Source organism: Chiloscyllium plagiosum, chromosome 9 (genome assembly GCF_004010195.1).
Source record: "Chiloscyllium plagiosum isolate BGI_BamShark_2017 chromosome 9, ASM401019v2, whole genome shotgun sequence".
NCBI lineage: Eukaryota > Metazoa > Chordata > Chondrichthyes > Orectolobiformes > Hemiscylliidae > Chiloscyllium > Chiloscyllium plagiosum.
Window position 1 is genome coordinate 68089325 of NC_057718.1, and position 10354 is coordinate 68099678.

General features: G+C 41.8%; 1 protein-coding gene across 2 annotated transcripts in view; it reads left to right on the forward strand.

Moving 5' to 3' along the window:
• The window catches only part of arid1b (AT rich interactive domain 1B (SWI1-like)), a 583262-nt gene that overhangs the window by 482733 nt on the left and 90175 nt on the right, over positions 1-10354 (forward strand). For both annotated transcript variants that reach the window (XM_043696151.1, XM_043696152.1), the window contains exon 11: positions 1170-1315. In XM_043696151.1, coding sequence (XP_043552086.1) covers positions 1170-1315 — 146 coding nt within the window. The remainder of the gene's footprint in view (positions 1-1169; positions 1316-10354) is intronic.

Below are 10354 nucleotides of genomic sequence, written 5' to 3' on the forward strand. Positions count from 1 at the left end.
AACAGTGGCACCACGTTAGCCAACCTCCAGTCTTCCGGCACCTCACCTGTGACTATCAATGATACAAATATCTCAGCAGGAGGCCCAGCAATCACTTCTCTGGCTTCCCACAGAGTTCTAGGGTACACCTGATCAGGTCCTGGGATTTATCCACTTTTACCAAAGATCATTCCAGGAGCGCTCTGGTATGTGATCTAATAATAAATGAACAGTGCCAATTGGATCATTTATTGGATATCTTTAATGCTGCAGTACAGAAAAAGAGATTTTAGAGGCATAAGAGTTGGTGCAGCACAGGTATGTTATAAGAGTATCAGTGTGATTTGAGATAAGGGTTTTATCCAATCTGAAAATAAGAGTCACTGCTCTTGTACAAATAAAAATATCAATAATTGGATTGAGCCTTAGGCAAAAATGAAGTCCTTAATTAGAAGCTACCAAGAAGTATTGATTTGAAGATGCCAGTATTGGACTGGGGTGTACAAAGTTAAAAAATCACACAACACCAGGTTATAGTCCAAAAGGTTTAATTAGAAGCTCTAGCTTTCAGAGTGCCACTCCTCCATCAGGTGGTTGTGGAGTACACAATTGCAAGACACAGAATTTATAGCAAAAGTTTACAGTGTGATGTAACTGAAATTATACATTGAAAAATACCTTGATTGTTTGTTGAGTCTTTCATCTGTTCGAATACTAGGCTAGTGGCATTTTGATTGTCAAATGTGCATCAAGAATACTTTTATATATGAAATAACAGATAGTCATGTGTATAAACAATATTAAGTCAGCCTTCCCAGGGACATAAATGAACATTGGCTCCGAGTTGGTCAAAACCATCCAGTTTACAGTGGTTCTGATAATTGTGTGTCAGTCAGCCTAAAAGCTGCCACTAGAATTATGAGTGATGTATAAAGCAGGCTTAAATGCTGTACTATTGATGTGCTTGCTGTTGCTTAACACACTTGACCTTTTATCTTTCTCCTCACTCTTCGGCGTTCCACACTTTGTTTTCAATTGAGTGTTTTCTCCAATAGTGGAGTCCTCCCCATGTTAACTGATCATGGAGCATGCTCACGCTGTCAAGTACATACCTTTGTCATTTGTTTTATGTTTTTAGTAAGTCTGTGTCAGGTTTACATAAACCCACTATTTACGCTGTCCCTTTTTAGGCAAACTGGATACACTGGAATGAACCAAAGTAGCATGATGGGCTCTAGCTCTCCCTACAGCCAATCTGTGAATAACAGCTCGATAATGACAAACCCTCAGACTACTTCATACAACATGGCATCCAGCATGGTGAACAACTCTTCAGGTAACATGCACTTAAAATTAGATAATTGTATTTTAAAAATGAGTATCTGTTTTCTCTTTTCAGAACATGACAATTTTTATATGGTAAACATTTAAGGCAGTATGGTGGCACAGTGGTAGGCACTGCTGTTTCTCAGCACCAGAAATCTGAGTTTGATTCCAGGCTTGGATTACTGTCTGTGTGGAGTTGCACATTCTCCCTGTGTCTGCATGGTTTTCTGTTGGATACCCAGTTTCCTCCCAGAATCCAAAGGTGTGCAGGCTAAGTGGATTAGCCATGGTAAATGTGGGGTCATGGGAATGGGGTTGGGGACTCGGTTTGGGTGGAATGTTATTCGGAGGGTTGGTGCATGCATGATTGGTCGAATAGCCACTTTCCGCACTGTAGAGATTCTATCATTTAAACGATTTTTCTATAATCCCAACAGTTTTCTATTTTTTTTAGTAAGTAGGAAATCAGTTATGTTCACAGAAGTTCTATTGCAAAGTTACAGACACAAAATCTAATCTCATGTAGAGAGACCCTTCCGGTTAGCAAATATTTTTGTATTTTCAAATTTAATTTTACTGACCTAATGATATGAGATATTGTCTCCTTTTACTGCACATTTAATCCTTTTCATTTCTCTTTAAAAGGCATTAATTATTTGCTTTGATTATAGCTTTGGTATGTTTTCTAACCTGACACTTATTTCAAAGGCCACCTTTCTTTTGCAAGTAAGGAATGTTGATTCTCTATTTACCCCAGCTAAATCCAAAAGTCTTTTTATGCAATATTGGTACATGCACCAATCATCCTTACTGAGGTGTGATCAGGAGCAGGAAGTTTGAATAACATTTTTTTTTCTCCCCTATCCCTATCCAAGGGATTTAAGAGGCCATTTGCGATGACTCAACGAGTACACTGACTGAAATCAATTAAGCTGACGCACAACAGAATTTGGAGCCGGCACATTACCAATCTGTAGAGTTCAGTTTAGTAGCGGAGTAGGAATTGGTTGGAATTAATTCCTTTCTTTCACTCTCTTTCTTCATTACCATCAACTGTCTTTCCTAACCATGCAATCTTTTATATCCACCTGAGAGGTCAGACAGCACATCACCTTAACATCTCATCTGAAAGACAGTGTGTCTGACCTCTTCAGTATTACCCTGCAATGTCAGTCTAAATGTTTGTGCTCAAGCCTTTAAACTTAACCCAAAACATTCTGACTGACATTAGTTTAAAATAAACAGGACATGGTGTACTTTTGTCCCTTTTGTAAATGTCAAAATACCCAGAAACCTTGTAAAAGTATTCTTTGCTTTAAATATTCAAGAGAAAAAACTAAATGAAAGGCTAACTTTCCATGCAATTTACCAATAGTAAGACTGGGCAAGCAGATAAAGTGAGAGATTGCAAAATATGGGAGGCGGTGGTCTAGTGGTATTATCACTAGACTGCCAATCCAGAGGCGTAGATAATGTCTAGGGGACCCTGGTTTGAATCTCATTACAGCAGATGGTGGAATCTGAATGGAATAAAAATCTGGAATTAAGAGTCTAATGATGGCCATGAGTCCATTGTTGATTTTTAGAAAACCCATCTGGTTCTTTTTAATGTCCTTACCTGGTCTGGCCTACATGTGACTCCAGACCCACAGCAATGTGGCTGATTGTTAAACTGCCATCTGGGCAATTAGGGATGGGTAATAAAATGCTGGCCTAGCCAGCGATGGCCTTATCCCATGAATGAATTTTTAAAATGTGGTTTAAAAAAAAGTTACAGATGCTGTTTCTAAATGACCACATCATTTAATACAAAATGCATAAATTGTTAACACATACATTTTTATTTTATATATTTATGACCTGATCACCATTATAGAAACATGACGACAAGGTAATAAAGGCTGAAGTCTTCACATTAAAGGGCATTTGACATTTTGAAAAGGTAGAAAGCTAGGAAATGTTTGTGGGGTTGCTTTGTTGATTAAGGATGCCTTTACTATTGAGACAACAATGAAATTTGACTTGTAAAAGCAAGAAAAAAGATTCATTTTGGTAGATATAAGTTGTGGTCACTTGTCTGAATAGTTTAAATTGCTTTAATCGATTAATTAGATGAATTAAATGGGAAATGAAACTCAGAAAAGAGTATATTCAGAACTTTTTCTTAGAGCAGTTATGTTTTCATGGTAACCAGACAGAAGGCTATTCTGGATCTAGTAGTGCGCAGTGAGATAGGATTATTCTATAATCTTAAAGTAATGGAGCTGCTAGGTGTCAGTTATAGAGGCATAGAGTAATCAACATGGAAACAGACCCTTTGGTCCATGTCAGACATGTTCCCAAACTAAACCAGGCCCACCTGTCTGCATTTGGCCCATATCCCTCAAAACCTTTCCTATTAATGGACTTAAGAGAAAGTGAGGACTCCAGCACATCTCCATTTCTCCATTTCCTGCACCTCCGCCTTTGAACCCAACCCCTTCACTCGCAGCAAGGACAAAACCACCACCACCACCACCACCTCCCCCTCCCACCCCCCGGCCTGGTTCTCACCTTCCACCTCACCAACCTCCAGATACATTGCATCATCCTCTGCCATTTCTGCCATCTCCAAACAAACCCCACCACTAGGGATATATTTCCCTCCCCACCCTTATCTGCGTTCCAGAGAAAACCATCCCCTGCGTGACTCACTTGTTAGGTCTTTGCCCACCCTTCACTCCTGGCATTGTCCCCTGCCATCACAAGACATGCAAAACCTGCACCAAAGGAGCCTTCCACATCCGACAGAGATTTACCTGTACTTCCACACGCATCATTTACTGTGTCATTTGCTCCCGATGAGGTCCACTCTACATTGGGAAGACAGGACGCCAACTTGTGAAATGTCTCAGAGAACATCTCTGGGGCACACTCACTAAACAACCTGTGGCCGAACACTTTAACTCCCCCTCCCAATCCACCAAGGACATGCAAGTTCTGGGCCTCCTGCACGTCAAACTCTAACCACCCACGCCTGGAGGAAAAACGCCTCATCTTCTGTCTTGGGACCCTCCAACCACACGGAATCCATGTGGACTTCATCAGTTTCCTTCGCATTCCTAGCTACCTTCTTCCCCCCCCTCCCCATTTATCTCTCAGCCTCTTTGGGCCACAAGCCTAATTCCTGATGAAGGGCTTATACTTGAAATATCGATTCTCCTGATCCTCGGGTGCTGCCTGACTGGCTGTGCGTCTCCAGCACCCCACACTTCCACCCATTGCAATAAATGCCAACATTCCATTTGCCTTTCTAATCACTTCTTGTGTCTACATACAGGTGGTGCCTTGGTTAATGTTGCCCTGTTTCACATGATTTTATTTGAACACCATTTTATTTTCAGGGCCTGTAGTGTGAACTAGGTCACAACTTGCAGTTTTAATGTTGTTCCATGTGCATTGCATGTCACCAGATGTCAGTATGCGATTGATACTGTTTTGGAGGAACATGAAGGAACTTTTAGTTAGAGCTTAGTTTTGCATGATATGTTGCGCTTCTAGGCTCTGCCCACTCTTCATTTCAAGCATAAACTCTTCATCAGGAAAAGCCCTTCATCTCCTGCCCCTCTGCCGCCTGACTGGCTGTGCTTTTCCAGCACCAAAGTCTTTGACTCTGATCTCCAGTATCTGTGGTCCTTGCTTTCTCCTAATTTATTGCAAAGGGATTGGAATATAAAGGAGGCATGTTTTTATTGCAGCTGTACAAGGTCTTGCGATCGTACCTGAAATACAGAGTATAGCTTTGGTCTCCATATTTGAAAGTTTAAAGACAGTTTACACAACTTACTCCTAGAAAGGAGGGCTTATCTTTTGAAGTCAGTTTTAACAGATTTGACTGATATCCTTTGTGAATGAGAGGCATGTTATTGAAGCATGTCAATCCTGAAAGATCTTTGTAAAGGTGGGTGAAGATGTTTATTCTTCTAGAGGTGACTAAACTAGGCAGTGTCGTTTTAAAATAAGAGGCCTCCCTTTTAGGATGGAGATAAGAAATTTTATTTGAGGATTGATATCTTTGCAGTTCTTTTCCCCAAAAAGAATTGGAAGCTGGGTCATTGCCTTTATATAAGGCTGAGTTGAATAAAGTTTCGAGAGACAAGAGAATCAAGGCATTTGGAAAGCAGACAAGAAACAACTTCACTTAGTGCATCTTTAAGATTATTGCAAAGAATAGTCTGAAGCTAATGTCATCATTTCTGATGGCACTGTTTTTTCTATTCGCTCATGGAGTGTGGACATCACAGACACAGCAACCGTTTAATGTTTATCCCTAATTAACCTACAAGTGAGTGGTTTGTTCGACATTGCTGTTGGTCTAAAGTCACATGTAGGCCAGACTAGGTAAAGGTGGCAGATCTCCCTCTAAAGGACACGAGAGAACTAGATGGGTTTTTACGACAGTTGGCAATGGTTAGTTACAGGTTGCCATGAGGCCAGCTTTTAATTCCAGACTTTATTGAACTCGGATTACACTGTCTGTCATGGTGGGATTGCAGAGTAGCTCAGCACCATCTCTACTGATCATACTGGTCAGGTCCTAACGCAAAGAACTACTAGCCCATTTTTGCAGCAGGTGGCGAGGGAACCCACAAGAGGAAAGAAACAATTTGAACTCCTCTTTACCAGTCTGCTGGCTTCGATGCATTTGTCCATGACAGTATCGGTAAGAGTGACCACTGCACAGTCTTTTTTGAGACACAGGCCCATCTTCTCACTGAGAATACTTAAAATCATATTGTGTGGCACTGTCTTTGAGCAAAATGTATCAGAATTCGAACAGATCTAGCAACTCAAAATTGGGCCTCCATGAGGTGCTGCGGGCCATCAACATCAGCAGAATTGCACTCCAGCAAAATTTGTAATCCATGGCCAGGCATACCCTCTTCTCAACCATAACCATCAAGTTAGGGGATTAACCCTGGTTCAGGAGAATGCAGGAGGACATAACTAAAAATGAGGCATCAAACTGGTGAAACTGCCAAACAGGACTACTCGCATATCAAACAGTAAAAGCAGTCAGTGTTAGACAGAGGTAAGTGATCCCGCAACCAACAAATCAGATCTAAGCTCTACAGTCCAGGCATATCCAATCATGAATAGCAGTGGGCAGTTAAACAAATCACTGGAGGAGGAGGAGAAAGCATCACAAATAATCCCATCCCCACTGATGGAAGAGGCCAGCACATTAGTGCAGAAGATAAGGCTGAACCATTCACAGCAATCTTCAGGCAGAAGTGCTGAATAGTTAATCCATCTCGACCTCTTCAAGTGGTCCCTAGCAGCACAGATGCCAGTTACCAGCCAATTCACTCCATGTGATGTCAAGAAACAGTTGGAGGCACTGGATACTACAAAGGCTGAGTTCTGACAATAGTAAAGAAGGCAGGTGCTCCAGAACATGCTGTTCTCCTAGCCAATATGTTCCATACCAGCCTGTCAGCCTACTCTTGATCATCAGTAAAGGGATGGAAGGTGTCATCAACAGCACTGTCAAGCAGCACCTGCTCAATAATAATGACACCCAGTTTGGGTCCCACAAGTGCCATAACTCAGCTCCTGGCCTTGGTTCAAATATGACAAAAGAGTTGAATTCCAAAGGTGAGATGAACATAACAACCTTTGACATCAAAGCTGCAATTTGATCAGGTGTGGCATCAAGGAGCCCAAACAAAACTGGAATCAGTGGATATCAAGACAAACCCTCTGTTGTTGGAGTCATACTTGGCACATGGGAAGATGGTCATGGTTGTTGGAAGTCAATTATCTCCACTCCAGTATATCTCTGCAAGAGTTCTTCAAGGTAGTGTCCTAGATCCAAGTTCATCAGCTGTTTCATCATTGGCCTTCCATCCATCATAAAGTCAGAACTGTGGATGTTTGTGCAATCATTGGCACAATACAGCACCATTCACAACTCCTTAGACACTGAAGCAAACCATGTACAAATGCAGCTAGACCTGGACAAATCTCAGCTTGGCTGACAAGTGACATGTAACATACACACCACACAAATGCCAGACAAAAGCCATCTCCAATAACAGACAATCTAACCACTGTCCCTTGACATTCAGTAGTGTTACCATCACTGAACACCCCACTATCAACATCCTAGGGATTACCATTGATCAGAAACTCAACTATCTCACCATATAAATGGAGTGGCTACAAGAGAACGTCAGAGGCAAGGAATACAGTCACTTCCTGAGTCTCCAAAAACCTGTTCACTATCATCAAGACACATGTCAGGAGTGTGACAAATTACTTTCCACTTGCCTGAAGGCATGCAGTTCCAATAGCACTCGAGAAGCTTGACACCATGCAGGACAAAGCAGCCCGCCTTGATCGGCACCACATCCACTCCCTCCACCACCAACACTCAGTAGCAGCTGTGTATACGATCTACAAGATGCACTGCAGAAATTCACCAGTATCTTCCAAACCGTAACCACATCCATGCAGAAGGACGAGGGCAGCAGATACCTGGGAGTAACACCACCAGCAAGTTCTCTTCCAAGCCACTCACCATCCTGACTTGGAAATGTATTGCTTGGCCGAAATCCTGCAACTTCTCCCTAACAGTATTATGAGTCAACCTATTATGAGGACTGTAACAGTTCAAGGTGTCAGCTCACAACCACCTTCTCCAGGGTGAATTGTGAACAAGGAATAAATGCTGGCCAGCCAGTGATGTCCAAGTCCCACAAGTGAATTAAAAAAAACAGTTCAAGGTCATGCTGAGATCATGGCAATATGTTTCCTGGAGATAGCCTAGTGGTACTATTACTAGACTCTTAATCCAGAGACATAGAACATAGAAGAATACAGCTCAGTACAGGCCCTTCGGCCCTCGATGTTGTGCCGATCTAAGCCCACCTAACCTACACTGCCCACTATCCTCCATATGCCTATCCAATCCCCACTTAAATGCCCATAAAGAGGGAGAGTCCACCACTGCTACTGGCAGGGCATTCCATGAACTCACGACTCGCTGAGTAAAGAACCTACCCCTAACATCTGTCCTATACCTACCCCCCCTTAAATTAAAGCTATGCCCCCTTGTAATAGCTGACTCCATACGTGGAAAAAGATTCTCACTGTCGACCCTATCAAAACCCCTAATCATCTTGTACACCTCTATCAAGTCACCCCTAAACCTTCTTTTCTCCAATGAAAACAACCCCAAGTGCCTCAGCCTTTCCTCATACGATCTTCCTACCATACCAGGCAACATCCTGGTAAACCTCCTCTGCACCCGTTCCAGTGCCTCCACATCCTTCCTATAAGTGCCTCCATATCCTTCATTGGGGGAGTGGGAGGTGAGTTGAAGTGTTCGGCCATGGAGCAGTGGGGATGGTCGGTGTTAACTTTTCTGCCTAATTTAAAACGAGCAACACAGAAATATTTAGCTGTAATCTGTAAATATTCGAATGGCCAAGTTCTATTTAAAGTAATAATTAACTACTTTATTTCTTAAAGTGTAACAGAGAATAATTAACTCACAACTATGAAAAAATACTTACTTTAACCCATCTTTTACCTTCCCTTCTATGAAATCAGTTACCAAAAACTCCCAATTAAGATTTCCTAAACCACATTTCTTATCACTCAACCAGGCAGCTTTCAATTGATCTATTTGGATCTTCCTGTGACTTCTTATCTTCCTCATAGGAATTTCTGCATCAGAAATTACAGATTTATAAAGTAGTTTTAAGAGAGCTATTTTTCAGGCAGACTGGTGGCATGGCAGTTCTCCTCCCAAATATTAAATTTTCCCAGTTTTATACCCCAGAGCATCAGATTGTGTCATTGACTTTTAAGATTGTCAATATAATCAATTCAAAACTGGACTGGAGTTTCATATTTTTCGAAATATAATTTAAACTGATTGGCCGAATTCAAATTTGTTTTTGTCTCCAGGCAACGAGCTAATCGAGTTGTTTTACCAAATATTACATTCTTACTTTATTGAGAACATTTGGTGCTGCATCTGATAGTTCTGCTGCGTTTAACCCTCTTAAAGTACACCCAACCCTTCATAACAGTTGGTGTTGGCGTTTCAGAGATGTTCCGAATGTGGAGGAGACTACATCAGGTGTAACATTGGTGGAAGTACAGGTAAATTTCTGTCATATGTCGAAGTATCATTTGAGGCCTTGGACGGAGGTGAGGGGAGAGGTGCGGGTGCAAGTTTTGCACTAAACATCTCTGGGACACCTGAACTTAAAAACCCTACCGCCACGTGCATAAACATCTCAACAAGTGCATGCAGGTCCTGGGTCTCCTTCATCGCAAACCTTCCAATCCAACACCTGGAGGAAGAATGCCTTATTTTCCTGCATTTTTTGATCTTTTAAATTGGATCAAATTTGGAGTTGATCATTTCATATTTGTGATGATGCACTCACTGTGGGGATATCCAATCCCAGAGTAAAATCGAAAAAGGGAGTTATGGCTGCAGCAGGGATTTGGCTGTGCATGAGAAACTCCATTTTTTTTTTAATTAAAGGGATTTGGGTATTGCTGGGTAGGTAAACATTTCCTACGCTTCTGTAATTGCCCAGAGAGCATGTAACAGTCAACAAGGTTGTTACGGGTCTGGAGTCACATGTGGGGTCGATGAGGTAAGAATGACAGATCGCCTTCCCCAAAGGACATCAGTGAATGAAATGGTTTTTCTTCCTGACAACTGACAACTGTTTCATCATCATCATTGGACTCATTGAAGTTCTAACATCTGCCATGGGGAATGTTACCTAAGTCTATGAATTAACAATCTCGTGATAGGTCCATTAGGCCATCGTCCTCCAACATCTATAGTAATGGTGTGAATCCACAGAGATTTAAGGGTTGCTATCATTGAAGCCTCACAGTGCCAAGGACCGGGGTTCGATTCCACCCTCCAATGACTGTGTGGAGCGGCCACATTCTCCGCATGGACTTCCTCTGGGTGCTCTGTTTTTTTTTCTCGCAATCGAAAGGTGTGCATATTAAATGGGTTGCCCTATAGTGT